Consider the following 21,795-nt stretch of genomic DNA (forward strand, 5'->3'; position numbering starts at 1 on the left):
GAATAGGGCGGAGGGAGAATGGGGGGGGGAGACAGCGGGAGAGGTAGAGAGAGACACTCATGTAGATACACAGCTGGTGGTCAACTATCTTGCCGGCTATCTTAGGCGATAGCAACCTTTGGAAAGATGCCGTCAACCAAGTCAAACTTTTTTGCTGGCTTATAATTATACAGCCATTTGCGTTTCTACCAGGATCGTATTCGCTCTGGTGCGGCACGCCATCACCGCCTCCCCCAGAACCCCCTGCAGAATTACAAAAGGCGGCTGAACTTAGCCCCCCACTTTCCCACCCACGTTCCTTCCTGGCTCCCCCCCCCCCCTTAACCTGTATATGATCTCGTGTGCCCCAAAGCTGCTCACTTGACGCAGCTGATTGTGCTGTTGTCTGTTCCACCTGAAGACGGAAGCTTGTGTTGCCTCCGAAATGTCGTGATTTAACGTAGGTTGCTTGCTTTCATTTTACATTTCATTTCACCTTACGCGACTTTACCGGAAAAAAAACAAAATACAAAACCAAAGAGTGTGAATCCTTGCGGTCACGAAAGCTTCAAATCTAGAATTATCTCGGGCGAGCCGACCCATGGTACCGACCGCGTCTGTCCCGTGGTGTAGGCTAAGCGCTTGTGTTGCAGGCTGTGTGTGTGTGTGTCACTGTGTGTGTGCATGGGGAGCGATAGTGTAGCGGTTAGCGCTACGCTGCGCTATGAACCCGGCGACTCGGAGTTCGATTCCCGCTCACGGTCAACACCGGTGACGATAATCTGAACCGGTCCCGGGCCTCCCCTAGGTCGACTCAGCTTCAAATGATATACCTGGTGCGGTGTGTAGTAAACATCGCCACTGGGGAGACAAAGGCGGTCGGGCGTGGTGCTGGTAGCCACCCACCCCCTCGTGTACCGTTCCGGCCTTCATAGGTGCTCGCTAACAGCACTTGCCCCTACAGTCTGTTAAGGCTATATGGGGGATCTTTTTTGCAGGCTGTGTGTGTGTGTGGGGAGCGATAGTGTAGCGGTTAGCGCTACGCTGCGCTATGAACCCGGCGACTCGGAGTTCGATTCCCGCTCACGGCCAACACCGGCGACGATAATCTGAACCGGTCCCGGGCCTCCCCTAGGTCGACTCGGCCTCAAATGAGTACCTGGTGCGGTGTGTAGTAAACATCGCCACTGGGGAGACAAAGGCGGTCGGGCGTGGTGCTGGTAGACACCCACCCCCTCGTGTACCGTTCCGGCCTTCATAGGTGCTCGCTAACAGCACTTGTCCCCTACAGTCTGTTTAGGCTATACGGGGGATCTTTATCTTTGTGTGTGTGCGTGCCGTGTTAGTGTGAGTGGGGTAATGTGTATGTAGATCGATCAGTGCGTGCGAGGGGCTGGTAACCCCCTCCACCTCGAACTTTTTTTCGACCAAGCACCACGCTGGAAAGACCAGGAATAATTCCGTGCTAGAGAGCGGGGGGACAGGCAACTCATATCGCCATCTGGCAGATCCGGGAACGGGAGACCGCTGACGATTGCCCACGTTGGAACGTTCGGATTCTCGCTGCGGAGGAGAGGCTGCCACTCCTCTGTCGGGAGCTGGGCTCGGTGACTGCCTGGATCACTGTGGGAATACAGGAGGGGGGTGGGGGGGGGGGGTGGAGGGGAGATCTGCCGGACCGGTTCTGGCCCCAAGTCATCACGAGCGGTGGACAATTCTCCACCTGGGGCAGGAAACTACCAAACGGCAAGGTAAGTGGCACTTCTCTTGGTGGTGTGTTGAGCGTGGCGGTGAGGTGTTGGGAAGCTGTGAGTCCCAGGCCACCGTGGGCTCACCTGGCCATCAACAAGAGGCGAGGAATGGCGGTGGACCTGATGATGGACGCTTGTGTTGCGCCCGAAACGTCGTGATTTATTTTCTACCCGCGTGACTTTAGCGAAATAACCAAAGAGTGTGGTGGTGGTGGTTGCTTACGCCACCACCATAGATGGACATCGGTGGATGGATGCAGGCAAGGCCTTCTATGACCTCCTGTCACAGGTGCTGGCTAAAGTGGCCCCTCGGGATAGAGTCATCATGTCGGGTGACTTCAATGCCCGAGTTGGTCATGACGCAGACACCTGGTCCGGAATAATCGGAAGGCATGAGTCAAATCAGCTCAATGATAATGTAAGGAGGCTACCAGATTTTTGTGCAGCCCATGGGCTTGCAGTTACCATCACGCTGTTCCGGCATCGGCGCATCCACACAACATCGTGGATGCACGCCGGGTCCAAGCAAGAACATCTGCCGGACTACGTAGTGACGGAACAGCGGATGCGAGCCCATGTCCTTGACACCAGGGACCTACCGTGGAGCTGATCTGCCCTCTGACCATCGACTTGTCATCTATAAGATGCGCCTGCCATTCTTCCACTCCCGTGGTATTGGTGTGCGTGGGGGGAGGAGCGCACGTGTGGGGGAGGGGGGGAGGGGAGGGAGGAGGAGGAGGAGGAGGGAGGGAGGGGAGGGAGGGGGAGGAGGTGCAGGGCGAGGAGGGAGCGAAGGAGGAGGGGGTAGGAGGAGTGAAGGGAGAAGGAGGAAGTAGAGCAGGGAGGGGAGGGAGGGAGGGGAGGGAGAGGAGGAGGGAGGGAGGGGATTGAGGGAGGGGAGGAAGGGGAGGAGGGAGGGAGGGAGCGAGGGAGGGGAGGGAGGGGAGGGAGGGGAGGGAGGGAGGGGAGGGAGAGGAGGGAGAGGAGAAGGGAGAAAGGGGAGGGGAGGGAGGGGAGGAGGGAGGGAGGGGAGGAGGAAGGGATGGAGGGAGGGGAGGAGGAGTAAGAAGGAGGGGAGGGAGGGAGCGGAGGAGGGAGCCGAGCAGGGAGGGGGAGGAGGGAGGGAGGGGAGGGAGGAGGAGTTAGAAGGAAGGGGAGGAGGAGGGAGAGAGGGAGGGGAGGGAGAGGAGGTGAGGGAGGGGAGGGAGGGAAGGGAGGGAGGGAGGGGAGGGAGGAGGAGTAAGAAGGAAGGGGAGGAGGAGGAGGGAGGAGGAGGGAGTGGAGGAGGAGGGAGGGGAGGGAGGGATGGAGGGAGTGGAGGAGGAGTAAGAAGGGAGGGGATGGAGGGGAGGAGGGATGGAGGGAGTGGAGGAGGAGTAAGAAGGGAGTGGAGGAGGCGCACGGGGGCCTCGGCCGGCCGAGGCGACGCGCCTTGGGGTAGCCGTAGAGATTATCTACGAAGTTGGAGACGGCGAAGTCGAAGTCGCTCGCGGTCACCCCGTCCTCCCCGTCCACCATGCTCTCGACGAACTTGAAGCCCTCCCCCTGCGTGACGCCCATCATCACGTCGTAGTTGAGGAACTCGCCCTGCTCCATGAGGATCTGCGGGTCGTCCGGGATGACGTCCCCGTCGATGACGGGGCCGAAGGCGATGTGGTAGCGAGCCGGCTGCACGTCCTGCTCCACCAGCTCGCGAGCAGGCCTCGAACGCAGACACTCCACCATGTCCTGGAGCACACGGGGTGGTGGTGGTGGTGGTAGTGGCGGTGATGGCGGTGGTGGTGGTGGTGGTGGCGGTGGTGGCGGTGGTGGTGGTAGTGGTGGGTGGGGGGGTGGTAGTGGTGGTGGTGGTAGTGGTGGGTGGGGGGGTGGTAGTGGTGGTGGTGGTAGTGGTGGCGGTGGTGGTAGTGGTGGTGGTAGTAGTGGTGGTAGTGGTGGTGGTAGTGGTGGTGGTGGTAGTGGTAGTAGTAGTAGTGGTGGTAGTGGTGGCGGTGGTGGTAGTGGTGGTGGTAGTAGTGGTGGTAGTGGTGGTGGTAGTAGTGGTGGTAGTGGTGGTGGTAGTAGTGGTGGTGGTGGTAGTGGTGGTGGTAGTGGTGGTAGTAGTGGGTGCGGGGGGGGTGGTGAGAGGGTACGGGGTAAGGGTGAGGGAGGTGTCCCCACCCACCTCCCCACACCCTACCCACTCTGTACTCTACCTGCCCGGCCTGCCCAGTCCACTGGACCTGCCCGAACCTCCCTGCCCGCCTCAGCCCGCTCGACCTACCCCCCCCAACCCCGTCACCCCCGGCCGCAACCCAGCCCAAGCCGATCTCGCCGTGCCCCGCCAACCCCCGCCCCACCTGCGTGTCGGTGTGGGTCCCGCAGCCGACTCGAGACGCCAGTGCGCTGGCGTACAGCCGTGGGTCGTAGTTGATGGCCCAGCTGGAGAGGGCCGTGCCGCTCTGCGTGATGGCCCTCTGGAAGAGGCCTGCGGGCGGGCGGGCGGGCGGTGGCGGTGGTGGTGGTGGCGGTGGCGGTGGTGGCAGGGAGGGAGCGGTGGTGGACGATAACAACTGCAGACTCAGTACATCACCCTCCCCCCCAAGACTCAGTACATCACCTCACCTCCCCTCTCCTCCACTCCACTCCCCGTCCTCTCTCTCTCTCTTCCCACCGACCCACCCCACCATCCCAGGCATCATTCCGAGGCAGTGAGAGCATGAGTTCGCGTCCAGGGGGGGGCACGGGTTGAGTCAGCCACCACCCGCCCCATCATCCCGTGCCCGTCAACTCTCCCCCCCCCTCCTCCTCCTCCTCCTCCTCCTCCCCCCTTAATCAGTGTTCCGTACCTTATCACGGACCAAATTTAGACGCTCGTTGATCGGCCGCCGTGGTGCACCCTTATAAATCTCAAACGTTCTTCCCACATCACGAGGGAGAGACTCAAACAAATGGACGTCTTTGCCCGCGTTGAAACGGCTGCTACGCCGTGTGGACCTGAAAACTCGGGTACGAGGGTACGGGGTAAGCCGTATGGGTTGAAAGGTATGTCACAATCATCATCATCATCATCGTCACCACCATCATCATCATCATCACCATCATCACTGCGATCATTGGCGAGTGATCCAAAATCGATTTTTTTTCATTCGTTTTTTTTTTGGAATCTTGGACAAGGTCTTTTTTGCGTGTCGTGGAAATTCCGAATGCCTCTCGCGGTCTCTGCGTGGAACGCCAATGTGTGTCCTTAGCCCGTGCCCCTACTGGAAAAAAAGAGCTTCATAGCTCTTCGGATTCCCCCAGTGGAGGTACTGATTCTGATGCTAAACATCTGGCGGTGAGAGTTGCTTCTCTCGCTCACCGTGTGAGTGACGGAATGGGTCGGGGTGAGTGGGGTGTCTGATTGAGCAGGTGAGTGATTGATGCCCTCCTCCGGCAGGCGAGGAGGCTGCGTTGGCTGGGTCACGTAGCCCGCATGCCCAGCCACTGCGCGCCAGGGCAGATTTTTTTTTGGCCCACACAGACGGGGGGATAAACGGGCATGACACGGGCTGGAGATGGGTGGGTGAGTGAGTGACACGGGCTGGAGAAGAGATGGAGCTGATGGGTTGAGTGGGTGGGTGAGTGAGTGGCACGTGCTGGAGAAGAGATGGAGCTGATGGGTGAGTGGGTGGGTGAGTGGGTGGCACGGGCTTGAGAAGAGATGGAGCTGATGGGTGAGTGGGTGGCACGGCCTGGAGAAGAGATGGAGCTGATGGGTGAGTGGGTGGCACGGCCTGGAGAAGAGATGGAGCTGATGGGTGAGTGGGTGGGTGAGTGGGTGGCACGGACTAGAGAAGAGATGGAGCTGATGGGTGAGTGGGTGGTTGAGTGGGTGGCACGGGCTGGAGAAGAGATGGAGCTGATGGGTAAGTGAGTGGGTGACACGGGCTGGAGAAGAGATGGAGCTGATGGGTGAGTGAGTGACATGGGCTAGAGAAGAGATGGAGCTGATGGGTGAGTGGGTGGCACGGGCTAGAGAAGAGATGGAGTTGATGGGTGAGTGGGTGGGTGAGTGGGTGGCACGGGCTGTAGAAGAGATGGAGCTGTTGGGTGAGTGAGTGGCACGGGCTGGAGAAGAGATGGAGCTGATGGGTGAGTGGGTGGGTGAGTGGGTGGCACGGACTAGAGAAGAGATGGAGCTGATGGGTGAGTGGGTGGTTGAGTGTGTGGCACGGGCTGGAGAAGAGATGGAGCTGTTGGGTGAGTAGGTGGGTGAGTGAGTGGCACGGGCTAGAGAAGAGATGGAGCTGATGGGTGAGTGGGTGGGTGAGTGGGTGGCACGGACTAGAGAAGAGATGGAGCTGATGGGTGAGTGGGTGGTTGAGTGAGTGACACGGGCTAGAGAAGAGATGGAACTGATGGGTGAGTGGGTGACACGGGCTGGAGAAGAGATGGAGATGATGGGTGAGTGGGTGGCACGGCCTGGAGAAGAGATGGAGCTGATGGGTGAGTGGGTGGGTGAGTGGGTGGCATGGGTTGGAGAAGAGATGGAGCTGATGGGTGAGTGGATGGTTGAGTGGGTGACACGGGCTGGAGAAGAGATGGAGCTGATGGGTAAGTGAGTGGGTGACACGGGCTGGAGAAGAGATGGAGCTGATGGGTGAGTGAGTGACATGGGCTAGAGAAGAGATGGAGCTGATGGGTGAGTGGGTGGCACGGGCTAGAGAAGAGATGGAGTTGATGGGTGAGTGGGTGGGTGAGTGGGTGGCACGGGCTGTAGAAGAGATGGAGCTGTTGGGTGAGTGAGTGGCACGGGCTGGAGAAGAGATGGAGCTGATGGGTGAGTGGGTGGGTGAGTGGGTGGCACGGACTAGAGAAGAGATGGAGCTGATGGGTGAGTGGGTGGTTGAGTGTGTGGCACGGGCTGGAGAAGAGATGGAGCTGTTGGGTGAGTAGGTGGGTGAGTGGGTGGCACGGGCTAGAGAAGAGATGGAGCTGATGGTTGAGCGGGTGGGTGAGTGGGTGGCACGGGCTGTAGAAGAGATGGAGCTGTTGGGTGAGTGAGTGGCACGGGCTAGAGAAGAGATGGAGCTGATGGGTGAGTGGGTGGGTCAGTGAGTGGCACGGGCCGGAGAAGAGATGGAGCTGATGGGTGAGTGGGTGGGTCAGTGAGTGGCACGGGCCGGAGAAGAGATGGAGCTGATGGGTGAGTGGGTGACACGGGCTGGAGAAGAGATGGAGCTGATGGGTGACTGACTGGGTGAGTGAGTGACACGGGCTAGAAAAGAGATGGAACTGATGGTTGAGCGGGTGGGTCAGTGAGTGGGTGACACGGGCTGGAGAAGAGCTGGAGCTGATGGATGAGCGGGTGAGTGAGTGGGTGACACGGTCTGGAGAAGAGCTGGAGCTGATGGTTGAGCGGGTGGTTTGTCGGGTGAGTTTGGCGGGTGAGCGTGTGGGCGAGAGAGCGTTGCCGAGTTCGCCCGTGAGATTCGCCCCTCGTTTGCGGTGACAGTCGCTTGGAGCGCCACGTGACACGTTCAGTTTGTTGGCCGGTGGAGGGTTTAGCACAAAACTTTTTGGGCCAGGTCCACCACGTGTGGTCTCCCTCTGATCCCCCGCTGATCGATGGCCAATTCGCGATCCGTGATGTTCGATGTCTCATTATAAAAAAATATTTTCAAATCGAGGGTCATTTCGTCACAAATTGAATAGGGTTGATGGGTCACGCAGAGATGGGTGAAACCGCCAAAGCCCGTCGTGGTGTCGCGGGCTTGCCAATGGACGTCAGTGCAGCAGGCGGGGGTCATGAATCCATCTGTGCGGCGGAGCTTCGAGGAGTGGGCCCTCCCCCCCCACCTCATGCCCAGCAGCATCTTGAGTATCGCTTCGACGCTTACTTATCGGTTTCAATTCCACGGTCCCATGGCGGGAACCCAGACCGTCCACAATACGACCTCGTCACGAACTTGCGCTGCTAATTCTATCTACCTCGATGGTGACCTTGATGATGATGATGATGGGCTGAGTTCAGCCACTGAGCCAGGACTCGAACTCATGGCCTCATTGTGACACGCTCCGACACGGCCATCGTGAACCCACTGAGAGAGAGACACCCAGACCCGAGGCTCGAACCCAGCCTCTCGGTGTCTCTGACACGGCCATCGTGAACCCACTGAGAGAGAGACACCCAGACCCAGGGCTCGAACCCAGCCTCTCAGTGTCTCCGACACGGCCATCGTGAACCCACTGAGAGAGAGACACCCAGACCCAGGGCTCGAACCCAGCCTCTCAGTGTCTCTGACACGGCCATCGTGAACCCACTGAGAGAGAGAGAGAGACACCCAGACCCAGGGCACGAACCCAGCCTCTCAGTGTCTTTGACATGGCCATTATGAATCATCAGGATCGCGGTGTTTATACTCCAGGAGAAATCCGATGAGCAATGAAGCTCTTTTGCTCACAGACGTCCAGTCGTCTCTGACACGGCCACTAAGGATGCCTCTACCCCGAATTGCCAATGGCCGATTGACAAAGAGACAGAGAGACAAAGAGGCAGAGAGATACACAGAGAGACAGAGAGATACAGAGAGACAAAGAGGCAGAGAGGTACACAGAGAGACAAAGAGACAGAGAGAAAGAGACAGAGATACAGAGAGACAAGAGACAGAGAAACCGAGCGAAACAGAGAGACATCATTTCAAATCATTGTTCACTTTTCACAATTCTCGACGACATCGCATAGAGACGATGTCCCTAGACCGGTGTTCATCCCCATCGGCGAGGTGAGCGGCGAGGTGAGCGGCGAGGCGTAGGGAGTTTGAGTTTGGTCTACCAGCACCCGGAGGCCGTGAGCGGACTAGGTACATCGGGAGCCGCCATGATGGCTACGGCTGATGTCATCGTCGTCGTCGTCAGCTCCATCATCGCGATCATCATCATAACCATCTCTTCTACCACTAGCTCTTTCATTATCACCACCTCCATCATCATCTCCATCATCATCACGATCATCATCATAACCATCATCATCACGATCATCATCATAACCATCTCTTCTACCACTATCTCTTTCATCATCACCACCTCCATCATCATCACGATCATCACCGTAATCATCAAGATCATCACCATCATCACGATCATCAGCATCTCCATCATCATCATCATCATTACGATCATAATCATAACCATATCTTCTACCACTATCTCTTTCATCATCACCACCTCCATCATTACCATATCCAACATCATCACGATCATCATCAGGATCATCACCACCATTATCATCATCATCACGATCATCACCATCTCCATCATCATCACGATTACCATCATAACCATCTATTTTACCACTCTCTTTCATCATCACCACCTCCATTATCTCCATCTCCATCATCATCACGATCATCACCATCTGACCATCACGATCATCATAACCATTTTATCTACCACTATCTCCTCCATCACCACCCCCATCATCATCACCGCCTCCATCATCACAATCTCACCATTATCACCATATCCATCATTGCCAGTGCTAGTGTGAGTCTCTATGTCTCAGTGTGAGTCTATGTCTCTCCCTCTCTCTCTCAGTGAATTTCTAGTTACACAGATTCCCACGTTCCAAATCGGGCTCCGTGTGAGTCCATATGTCTCAGTGCGATTCTCCGTGTTAGTCTGTCTCTCTCTCTCTGTGAGTATCTAGTTCCACAGATTCCCACGTTCCAAATCGGGTTCCGTGTGAGTCTCTGTCTTTCTCTCACTCTCTGTGTGAATTTCTAGTTCCACAGATCCCCACGTTCCAAATCGGGCTCCGTGCGAGTCCAAACGTCTCAGCACGAGTCTCCGTGTGAGTCTGTGTGTCTCTCTCTCTGTGAATTTCTAGTTCCACAGATCCCCACGTTCCAAATCGGGCTCCGTGTGAGTCTCTGTGTCTCTCTCTCTCTCTGTGAATTTCTAGTTCCACAGATTCCCACGTTCCAAATCGGGCTCCGTGTGAGTCTCTGTGTGTCTCTCTCTCTCTCTGTGTGAATTTCTAGTTCCACAGATTCCCACGTTCCAAATCGGGTTCCGTGTGAGTCTCTGTCTCTCTCTCTCTGTGTGAATTTCTAGTTCCACAGATCCCCACGTTCCAAATCGGGCTCCGTGCGAGTCCAAACGTCTCAGCACGAGTCTCCGTGTGAGTCTGTGTGTCTCTCTCTCTGTGAATTTCTAGTTCCACAGATCCCCACGTTCCAAATCGGGCTCCGTGTGAGTCTCTGTGTGTGTCTCTCTCTCTCTCTGTGAGTATCTAGTTCTACAGATCCCCACGTTCCAAATCGGGCTCCGTGTGAGTCTGTGTGTCTCTCTCTCTCTGTGTGAATTTCTAGTTCCACAGATCCCCACGTTCCAAATCGGGCTCCGTGTGAGTCCATATGTCTCAGTGCGATTCTCCGTGTGAGTCTGTCTCTCTCTCTCTCTCTCTGTGAATTTCTGGTTCCACAGATTCCCACGTTCCAAATCGGGCTCCGTGTGAGTCTCTGTGTCTCTCTCTCTCTCTGTGTGAATTTCTAGTTCCACAGATCCCCACGTTCCAAATCGGGCTCCGTGCGAGTCCAAACGTCTCAGCACGAGTCTCCGTGTGAGTCTGTGTGTCTCTCTCTCTGTGAATTTCTAGTTCCACAGATCCCCACGTTCCAAATCGGGCTCTGTGTGAGTCTCTGTCTCTCTCTCTCTCTCTCTGTGAATTTCTAGTTCCACAGATTCCCACGTTCCAAATCGGGGTCCGTGTGAGTCTCTGTGTCTCTCTCTCTCTGTGAATTTCTAGTTCCACAGATCCCCACGTTCCAAATCGGGTTCCGTGTGAGTCTCTGTGTCTCTCTCTCTCTCTGTGTGAATTTCTAGTTCCACAGATCCCCACGTTCCAAATCGGGCTCCGTGTGAGTCTCTGTTTCTCTCTCTCTCTCTGTGTGTGTGAATTTCTAGTTCCACAGATCCCCACGTTCCAAATCGGGCTCCGTGTGAGTCTCTGTGTCTCTCTCTCTTTGTGTGAATTTCTAGTTCCACAGATCCCCACGTTCCAAATCGGGCTCCGTGTGAGTCTCTGTGTCTCTCTCTCTCTCTGTGAATTTCTAGTTCCACAGATTCCCACGTTCCAAATCGGGCTCCGTGTGAGTCTCTGTGTCGCTCTCTCTCTCTGTGTGAATTTCTAGTTCCACAGATTCCCACGTTCCAAATCGGGCTCCGTGTGAGTCTCTGTGTCTCTCTCTCTCTCTGTGTGAATTTCTAGTTCCACAGATTCCCACGTTCCAAATCGGGCTCCGTGTGAGTCTGTGTGTCTCTCTCTCTCTGTGAATTTCTAGTTCCACAGATCCCCACGTTCCAAATCGGGCTCCGTGTGAGTCTGTGTGTCTCTCTCTCTCTCTCTCTGTGAATTTCTAGTTCCACAGATTCCCACGTTCCAAATCGGGCTCCGTGTGAGTCTGTGTGTGTCTCTCTCTCTCTGTGTGAATTTCTAGTTCCACAGCGTCCCACGTTCCAAATCGGGCTCCGTGTGAGTCTCTGTGTGTCTCTCTCTCTCTCTGTGTGAGTATCTAGTTCCACAGATTCCCACGTTCCAAATCTGGCTCCGTGTAAGTCTGTGTGTGTCTCTCTCTCTCTGTGAATTTCTAGTTTCACAGATTCCCACGTTCCAAATCGGGTTCCGTGTGAGTCTCTGTGTCTCTCTCTCTCTCTGTGTGAATTTCTAGTTCCAAAGATTCCCACGTTCCAAATCGGGCTCCGTGTGAATCTCTGTGTCTCTCTCTCTCTCTGTGTGAATTTCTGGTTCCACAGATTTCCACGTTCCAAATCGGGCTCCGTGTGAGTCTCTGTGTCTCTCTCTCTCTGTGAATTTCTAGTTCCACAGATCCCCACGTTCCAAATCGGGCTCCGTGTGATTCTCTGTGTGTCTCTCTCTCTCTGTGAATTTCTAGTTCCACAGATCCCCACGTTCCAAATCGGGCTCCGTGTGAGTCCATATGTCTCAGTGTGATTCTCCGTGTGAGTCTGTGTGTCTCTCTCTCTCTCTGTGAGTATCTAGTTCCACAGATTCCCACGTTCCAAATCGGGCTCCGTGTGAGTCTCTGTGTCTCTCTCTCTCTGTGAATTTCTAGTTCCACAGATTCCCACGTTCCAAATCGGGCTCCGTGTGAGTCTCTGTGTCTCTCTCTCTCTGTGTGTGAATTTCTAGTTCCACAGATCCCCACGTTCCAAATCGGGCTCCGTGTGAGTCCATATGTCTCAGTGTGATTCTCCGTGTGAGTCTGTCTCTCTCTCTCTCTGTGAGTATCTAGTTCCACAGATTCCCACGTTCCAAATCGGGCTCCGTGTGAGTCTCTGTGTGTCTCTCTCTCTGTGTGAATTTCTAGTTCCACAGATCCCCACGTTCCAAATCGGGCTCCGTGTGAGTCTCTGTGTCTCTCTCTCTCTGTGTGAATTTCTGGTTCCACAGATTCCCACGTTCCAAATCGGGCTCCGTGCGAGTCCAAACGTCTCAGCACGAGTCTCCGTGTGAGTCTGTGTCTCTCTCTGTGTGAGTATCTAGTTCCACAAATTCCCACGTTCCAAATTGGGCTCGTGTGAGTCTCTGTGTCTCTCTCTCTCTCTGTGAGTATCTAGTTCCACAGATTCCCACGTTCCAAATCGGGCTCCGTGTGAGTCTCTGTGTCTCTCTCTCTGTGTGAGTATCTAGTTCCACAGATCCCCACGTTCCAAATCGGGCTCCGTGCGAGTCCAAACGTCTCAGCACGAGTCTCCGTGTGAGTCTGTGTTTCTCTCTCTCTGTGAATTTCTAGTTCCACAGATCCCCACGTTCCAAATCGGGCTCCGTGTGAGTCTGTGTCTCTCTCTCTCTCTGTGTGTGTCAGTCTCTAGCGTCACAAGACTCTCATATGCCGAATCGGACTCCGTCAGCCCGAGTCCATCCAGGCGCCGCGGCGCTGGGCTCGAAGGCCTCCAAAGCCATCCTCCCGAACCGCACACCGTGGTGGTCTCGTCGACAAACAAACACCGAGGCCGCGAAAAACGCCGTCGACTCGTCCGCTCGCACGCCGCGGCACGCGCGGACAGGGGTCGGCAAAGCTACGGCGTGACGGATTCTTCGGGGGCAGGGGCACTTCATGACGTTGGCCTTGCGTGCGAGCAGGCACGACGTTGAACTCCGTTCACGCCGGTTTTTTACGGCGAAGCGGAAGGCGTGGACGGGAGGGCGACACAAAAAAAAAACACAGCGAGCAGTTCTAAGAGAAGTTTAGCACGTAGCGGGAGGCTTTCGCGGCAAATGTTATTCATAATAAAGGTTTTTTTGGGGTTAGATGGCGTTATTTATGAATGTGTCGTAACCCTCCACCACCCGACATGGCCAATCGGCAAAAAAAAAAATTGTAATAACTTTGAATCGCTCTGACAGCTGCAGGCTTAGTGCGGCTTGGAAGCGTATTATTAAATAATACATATTACAATTCCTTACAGGGGAAAGACATGCTAATTAACGGATTACTAACGTGGCATATAATCACAATAACACACATTACAACTAAATACTAATCTACAAGTCATTGCCAATCATAACCATTGACTGATTACCAATCGATTATATAATTACAATACCCCCCCCCCTCCGCCTCTAATCACTGCACCTAATATGAGTTAAATGATGACGTTACCCTGCTGCTCTATATAAAACCGGGAGCAAGCGAGGGCTTTACCATTCTGGCGAATTGCCCGATGATGCTGGATGTAATTACCAGCAAAACGTCACAGTACAACTCAAACTGTAAATGTTGTAGAGATTCACTCTTCAACAACACACCGGTGGGCTAAAGTAGTGAACTATTTGTCTTTTGTCAACGTGCCACTTTTTTTTTGCTGATTGGCCGTGTCGGGTGGTGGAGGGTTACGACACATTTATAAATAACGCGATCTAACCCAAAAAAAACCTTTATTGTGAATTATTATTATGAGTTCTAAAGAAATTCGTTTTCAACTTTAGATTTGAAACTGCGCGCGCGTACAAGTTGAACTTCTTTCGTTGCCAGCGTGCGTAGTCAACCGCGGCTAATCGGCATGTGCGACGGGAAGGACGGGAACAGCGGGTAGCAGTTATAAAGGAACGAGTTTGTCGATGTGGATGACGATTTAGAAAGTGCCTCGGCTACCGAGCCGCTTGCTTAAAAAAAATATTCCTTTGAGAGGCCACCCGATTCTCTGAGCATTCACTGTAGGGTGGTGGGCGGTCCTCTTGAAAGATATCGATGGGCCGTGTTTCTCTCGGCTCGTTCTCTTTGCGTTCTATCATCGCCGAATTGTTTCGGTGGGCCTTTTTTCCGCACACGCCTGCTTTCTGTCACGTTCTTTTCCGTGGGGGTTTTTTTTTTGCCGACCCCTGCCCGTGAGCAACATGAACATCGTCAGGACATTACTTCATCGGTGGGTGGGGGAGGGGGGGGGCATTGGGGGAGGGGGGGGGTTTGAGGGGGGGGTCAGCATCCGGGTCACAACAAAGCGCCGGTCGGTGGCCATGCCTGTTGTCACACAAAGTACAACGTGCACACCCCAGGGGGTGGCTTTTCGTCGGGGTTTTCGCTTCGTTTCCCCGTATTCCGCAAATCGCCGAGAAATCCGGTCGGATCCCACTGAAGCCCGGGGAAATCCATGCGACGGAGATTCCACTCCCCCCCCCACCACCGCCCTCCCCCCCAACAGCCTCCTTCACGATATGAATTATTGGGGGGGGGGGGGGTGGGTGTGAGGTTCAGTTTAGGTGGCGTGGGTCGGAGTGGTCGGAGTGGGTGGGTGGTGGTCGTGGTGTTAACCGTTGTGGGGGTTGTTCAACCCGGGGCCCCGAACCCCTAACCCTGTGGCGGTGCTCCGGTTTGGAATGGTGGTGGAGTTGTTGTTGTTGTTGTTGGTTTGGCTTTGCCGAATCGGGAGTGAAGTGCAAATGCGTTGCTGTGTCGTACAGCCTCCGCCCACCTGACGCGAACGCATCACTTCCTGTCCCTCCCACTTCCGGTTCCCTTGTGATGGGTGGGGTGGTGCTGGGGGTGGCGGTTTGAACCGTGGGATTGTGTGTGTGTGTGTGTGCTTACATTGTGTGTGCATGTGTGTGCATGTGTGTGCGTTTGTGTGCACGTGTGTGTGCATGTGTGCGCGCGTGTGTGTGCGTGAGACCTATGGAATCAACATCATAGTCGGCCAATCATCGTCGACCGATGGACGTCGATTGGTCGTCTAGCGATCAGAGTCTCGATGGGTGGCCCGTCACGGTCAGGCAAACTCAAAGGTCTCCCGATAGGCATCTAACCGGCCCGCTGGGGGCAAGCGCTGGCCGGGCAAGATGAGCCGCCGTGCATTTGCGTGATGGGAGTCGTGGTGTTGATGATGCAAGGTGGTGGTTGGTTGGTGGTGGCGGTGATGATGGCGGCGGTGCTGCCACCTCCCCTCGCTCCCACCCCCCCGCTCTCCAATACTGCCCTCGCCTCTTCAATAGCATCGAAGTGGCGGAGAAGGCTCCGGCCGTCGTGTTCCACGTTGTGTCCACGCGGTGTTTTGGCGACGTTCCTTTGTGTGACAACACCAGGCAGTAGCGGCGAACCGACGGACAAACTTCATTGTGCCAACAAACAGACACCCAGTGCATGTTCAATAAGTCTTCAATAAAGGATTGGTTAATCGTAATTATCTGTCTATTAATATTATTATTATTTTTAAATTCTTAATGTTTTTTTTTTGAAGTCGCTTGCTATTTTTCTTTTCTGTAATTCGTGGATTTTTTTTTTTGGGGGGGGGGGGGTTTTGGGAGGTTGGAAGGTTGAGGAGGAAGGAAGGGGGTGGGGGGAGATTTGGGGGGGGAAAGGAGTGGGGGGTGGGTGGGGGTGGGTGGAAGTTCGGAATTAATATTTAGGTTGGCGTCGACTCCGGCTCCAATATTTGTTGGGAGAACGGGAGGGAGGCGGGGATGTTGTCAATTCGCCAAAAACACAAAATGCAAGAACACGCTAAAGGTGTACACGTTAGACGTATATGGAGGTAATTATACTCACCGCTGCTGCTGCTGCTAAGTTATTGTGTTTGGTAAGGGGGTGGTGGTGGTGGTGGTGGTTGGGGGGAGGGGGTGGTTAAGGTTTTTAGATAGGTGAAATTAAAACAATTTGCTCGGCGGGGGAAAAAAAAATGTAAAACAATATTACCAACAAAAGATTTAAATTACGAATCCCCGAATCCCACCCCCGGTTTCCCACCCCCCTCCCCCACAACCCCCCCTCCCCTCCCCCCACAACCCCCCCCCTTACCCCCCCCCTCCACGGACCCTCCCCCCCCCCACCCTCTTCCCACCCCGCAACTGCAAAAGCCGGGACAATTCACTTCGTGACGTCACCGCGTATGGAATTCCGAAGGCTGGAAACCCCCCAAACCACCCCGCCCCCCCCCCCCAATGACGCTGGCGTTCCCCGCCGCCTGTCGCGACCTCCCGTCCAGCGGCACACGCGACGATCCTCAACGGGCGGGGGATATGAGCGATGATCAGCCAAAATAATTCGATTACTTCCTCGAAGAATGCTCATCCAGCAGTGGATAGTCCATGGTGATGATGGTGATGATGATGATGGTGACACTGAGAGGGGGACACGTGGGCTAGGGAACACACTCAGGGTAGAGACATCGTCACCATCATCACCATCATCACCACAGTGATCTCCATCCAGCAGTGGATAGTCCATGGTGATGATGATGATGGTGACACTGAGAGACAGAGAGAGAGAGAGATGGGGGGACACGTGGGCTAGAGAACACACTCAGGGTAGAGACATCGTCACCATCACCACCATCACCACCACAGTGATCTCCATCCAGCAGTGGATAGTCCATGGTGATGGTGATGATGGTGACACTGAGAGAGGGGGACACGTGAGCTAGAGAACACACTCAGGGTAGAGACATCGTCACCATCACCACCACAGTGATCTCCATCCAGCAGTGGATAGTCCATGGTTGATGGTGATGATGGTGACACTGAGAGACAGAGAGAGAGAGATGGGGGACACGTGAGCTAGAGAACACACTCAGGGTAGAGACACCATCATCACCACCACCACCACAGTGATCTCCATCCAGCAGTGGATAGTCCATGGTGATGGTGATGATGATGACACTGAGAGACAGAGAGAGATGGGGGGACACGTGGGCTAGAGAACACACTCAGGGTAGAGATATCGTCACCATCACCAACATCATCACCACAGTGATCTCCATCCAGCAGTGGATAGTCCATGGTGATGGTGATGGTAATGACACTGAGAGACAGAGAGAGATGGGGGACACGTGAGCTAGAGAACACACTCAGGGTTGAGACATCGTCACCATCACCACCATCACCACCACAGTGATCTCCATCCAGCAGTGGATAGTCCATGGTGATGGTGATGATGGTGACCCTGAGAGACAGAGAGAGAGATGGGGGACACGTTGGCTAGAGAACACACTCAGGGTAGGGACATCGTCACCATCACCACCATCACCACCACAGTGATCTCCATCCAGCAGTGGATAGTCCATGGTGATGGTGATGATGGTGACCCTGAGATACAGAGAGAGAGATGGGGGACACGTTGGCTAGAGAACACACACAGGGTAGGGACATCATCACCATCATCACCACCCCCACAGTGATCTCCATCCAGCAGTGGATAGTCCATGGTGATGGTGATGATGATGACACTGAGAGACAGAGAGAGAGATGGGGGACACGTTGGCTAGAGAACACACTCAGGGTAGGGACATCATCATCACCATCACAGTGATCTCCATCCAGCAGTGGATATTCCATGGTGATGGTGATGGTGATGATGGTGACCCTGAGAGACAGAGATAGAGATGGGGGGACACGTGAGCTAGAGAACACACTCAGGGTAGAGACATCGTCACCATCACCAACATCATCACCACAGTGATCTCCATCCAGCAGTGGATAGTCCATGGTGATGGTGATGATGACACTGAGAGACAAAGAGAGATGGGGGGACACGTGGGCTAGAGAACACACTCAGGGTAGAGACATCGTCACCATGACCACCACCATCACCACAGTGATCTCCATCCAGCAGTGGATAGTCCATGGTGATGGTGATGATGGTGACACTGAGAGACAGAGAGAGAGAGATGGGGGGACACGTGGGCTAGAGAACACACTCAGGGTAGGGACATCGTCACCATCATCACCACCACCACCACCACAGTGATCTCCATCCAGCAGTGGATAGTCCATGGTGATGGTGATGGTAATGACACTGAGAGACAGAGAGAGATGGGGGACACGTGAGCTAGAGAACACACTCAGGGTTGAGACATCGTCACCATCACCACCATCACCACCACAGTGATCTCCATCCAGCAGTGGATAGTCCATGGTGATGGTGATGATGGTGACCCTGAGAGACAGAGAGAGAGATGGGGGACACGTTGGCTAGAGAACACACTCAGGGTAGGGACATCGTCACCATCACCACCATCACCACCACAGTGATCTCCATCCAGCAGTGGATAGTCCATGGTGATGGTGATGATGGTGACCCTGAGATACAGAGAGAGAGATGGGGGACACGTTGGCTAGAGAACACACACAGGGTAGGGACATCATCACCATCATCACCACCCCCACAGTGATCTCCATCCAGCAGTGGATAGTCCATGGTGATGGTGATGATGATGACACTGAGAGACAGAGAGAGAGATGGGGGACACGTTGGCTAGAGAACACACTCAGGGTAGGGACATCATCATCACCATCACAGTGATCTCCATCCAGCAGTGGATATTCCATGGTGATGGTGATGGTGATGATGGTGACCCTGAGAGACAGAGATAGAGATGGGGGGACACGTGAGCTAGAGAACACACTCAGGGTAGAGACATCGTCACCATCACCAACATCATCACCACAGTGATCTCCATCCAGCAGTGGATAGTCCATGGTGATGGTGATGATGACACTGAGAGACAAAGAGAGATGGGGGGACACGTGGGCTAGAGAACACACTCAGGGTAGAGACATCGTCACCATGACCACCACCATCACCACAGTGATCTCCATCCAGCAGTGGATAGTCCATGGTGATGGTGATGATGGTGACACTGAGAGACAGAGAGAGAGAGATGGGGGGACACGTGGGCTAGAGAACACACTCAGGGTAGGGACATCGTCACCATCATCACCACCACCACCACCACAGTGATCTCCATCCAGCAGTGGATAGTCCATGGTGATGGTGATGGTGATGATGGTGACACTGAGAGACAGAGATGAACACGTGGATTCGAGAACACTGAGAGACGCACTCTTTGGTTCTATTGGGTAAAGTCACGTAGGTAAAAAATAAAATACCAAAAAATCACGACGTTTCGACCACAACACAAGTGGCCTTCATCAGGTGAAGGGTCCAACCTGTCCGGAGGACAGCGTGGGAGTGAAAAAATTCAAGCGCAGGTCGCCTAATTTAAGCTGTGAGTGGGTAAACAGAAAAAACGCCTTGTGATAGCGACCTGCGCTGGACTTGTTTAATGCCACAGTATGTTCATTCAATCAGTGGCATCCCAAACTCTCACGGTGGTGCTAATGTATCTTTGATTCTATTGGCGAGCTTGCACAGCTTTACATTGTACGCTAATTCCTTTGCCAAGGCGTTTTTTTTCTGTTTACCCACTCACAGCTTAAAGGAGGCGACCTGCGCTTGACTTATTTTTCACTCCAACGCTGCCCTCCGGACAGCGTTGGTCCCTTCACCTGATGAAGGCCACTTGTGTCGTGATCGAAACGCCGTGATTTTTTGGGTATTTTATTTTTTTACCTACGTGACTTTACCCAATAGAACCAAAGAGCGTGGATCCTTGCAGTCATGAAAGCTTCAAATCTAGACCCGAGAGACACGACGAGACACGGGGAGAAAATCAAAAACTCCGCCAGCAATCGCCTCTCCCAAGCCAGGACGCAACGAGGAGGCGTCTGGTGGCAACCGGCCGTGCAAACAAAAAAGTAAAAAACCCGCAGCCTAAAACGCGGAAAGCCCTTGCAAAGCGAAGTGGCCCTCAGTCTCCCGCAGCCCTCAAGTGAGCGCGGAGGTCGGCGAAAAATCTCGGGGACCCAGCGGCACCGCAGCCCTAGAGAGTTCAGAACCCGGGCGGGCGGGCGGGCGGGGGCGGGCGCGTGTGGTGGTGGTGGTAGCTACGGTGTCTGCCCATGTCGCGGATGGACGAACAACGCGGAGAGGGCACCAAGGTCTGTCCGGGAGGAGGGCATCAGGTTGGCCGACGTGCAACATCGGAACAAGCGAGGCAAAGTGGAGAGGCCATCGGAGCGAAATATATTGAGCCGTGGATTCAAATCTCTCATAGCGTGGAGCCCACAGCAAGGCGAGATGGGGGGCTTGGGGGGGGTGGGGGGAGTTGCGCTGAGCGAGGAGATTGAAGACGACAGCGGAGGAGGTCCGACGGGCCGATGAGAGGCCGACGATCGTCAAGGACCGCTTACCGAACCGCACGTGTGGATGCTCAAGCCCATGCCCCGCAAGACGGGCTGTCAGCTAGCAGGGGAAAGGATGCATTTCGGGAAAGCTCAGACCGGGACGGCGTCCGCGGCTGTACCGGTGGGCGCAGCAGCGGTGGACGGTCGCGGACTTCGCCGGTGGAGTGTGGGAAGAGGCAAGGACGGATGATGAAAGTGAACCGTGGATGATTTCGATGCAGCCGTAGAAATGCGTGAGTGAGAGTGAGTGAGAGTGAGTGAGAGTGAGAGAGAGAGAGAGAGGGGCGTTCTTCCTAATGGCCCAATGCCTAACCCCGCAGAAGAAAGGAGGGGCATCCGATGACCCGCCGGAGTGGAGAGGGTGAAGGGGCCGGGTAGATTTTGATTTTTTTGGTTGGCGAGGAAGCGCCCGAAAGGAGCTGAGGACTGAACAAACGATCCCTGGAGAGAGTTTGCGACTACCGGGGGGCAGATGGTGTGGTGGAAGTGGGGGGCGGGGGCGAGGCGAGGAAGGGGAATTGCGAGGCTAAGGAACTGTGGCAAACGCTGAAGTGGTGGCGGCGACTAAACAACGAGGAAGAAAACACCCCCGGCAGGGCAAGCTACGGAGAACTTTACAACGCGGTGAGGTCCAAATGACGAGCGGGACACTGAAATCAGCAGGCGGTAACAGCGGGAGTGAGCAGAAGGAATGCAAAGGCAAACGGAAGGAGGCGTGGTGGTGGAGCGACGAAGGGCAAGTTTAAGAAGTGGCAGGACACGCGGGAGACAGAGAGAAGGGGCACACGGACGGACGCCCGGCAGCGAAGAAGAGAGGCGCATCGAGGGGTAGCAGTGGCAAAAACAAGAGCGTTTTTGGAACAATTCAAAGCAGAAGTTTGACAGCGTACAGTGTAGTGTATAGTGTAGTGTATAGTGTAGTGTATAGTGTAGTGTATAGTACAGTGTCTAGTAGTGTACAGTGCAGTGTGGTAGTGTATAGTGTAGTGTATAGTAGTGTATAGTATAGTGTATAGTAGTGTATAGTATAGTGTAGTGTATAGTGTAGTGTATAGTGTAGTGTATAGTAGTGTATAGTATAGTGTAGTGTATAGTGTAGTGTATAGTGTAGTGTATAGTGTAGTGTATAGTATAGTGTAGTGTATAGTGTAGTGTATAGTAGTGTATAGTGTAGTGTATAGTAGTGTATAGTATAGTGTAGTGTATAGCAGTGTATAGTATAGTGTATAGTGTAGTGTATAGTGTAGTGTATAGTAGTGTATAGTATAGTGTAGTGTATAGTGTAGTGTATAGTGTAGTGTATAGTACAAGGCGGTGGTGAGGCCTGTAATGTTGCATGTGTGCCGACTCCTTAGGGCACGAGAATCAGGGAGGATCGAGCTATCGCAGTCACAGACATGCGGTGGATGTTGTGGTGGATGTCGCGGTGGATGTTGGGGTTTAACAAATGGCAGGACATGGTGGGGAGGGGAAGGGGTGAGAAATGAATAAGTGAGAGTAAGTTGATAGACTTCACTCTAAAGATGAGAGAGAAGGAGAGAGAGAGAGAGAGAGCGAGAGAGA

The 21,795-nt window shown here is 54.3% G+C and overlaps 1 protein-coding gene across 7 annotated transcripts in view; it reads right to left on the reverse strand.

Moving 5' to 3' along the window:
• LOC116956793 (neuroligin-3-like) overlaps positions 1 to 21,795 on the reverse strand; it is a 188,587-nt gene that overhangs the window by 18,420 nt on the left and 148,372 nt on the right. For all 7 annotated transcript variants that reach the window (XM_076054714.1, XM_076054713.1, XM_076054712.1 and 4 more), the window contains 2 exons: positions 4,070 to 4,197; positions 3,162 to 3,458 (listed from right to left, as the gene is read on the reverse strand). In XM_076054714.1, the coding sequence (XP_075910829.1) occupies positions 3,162 to 3,458; positions 4,070 to 4,197 (425 nt within the window). The remainder of the gene's footprint in view (positions 1 to 3,161; positions 3,459 to 4,069; positions 4,198 to 21,795) is intronic.

The sequence above is a fragment of the Petromyzon marinus genome, chromosome 67 (genome assembly GCF_048934315.1).
Source record: "Petromyzon marinus isolate PM22_M1 ecotype Great Lakes invasive population chromosome 67, UKy_Petmar_22M1.pri1.0, whole genome shotgun sequence".
Lineage (NCBI taxonomy): Eukaryota > Metazoa > Chordata > Hyperoartia > Petromyzontiformes > Petromyzontidae > Petromyzon > Petromyzon marinus.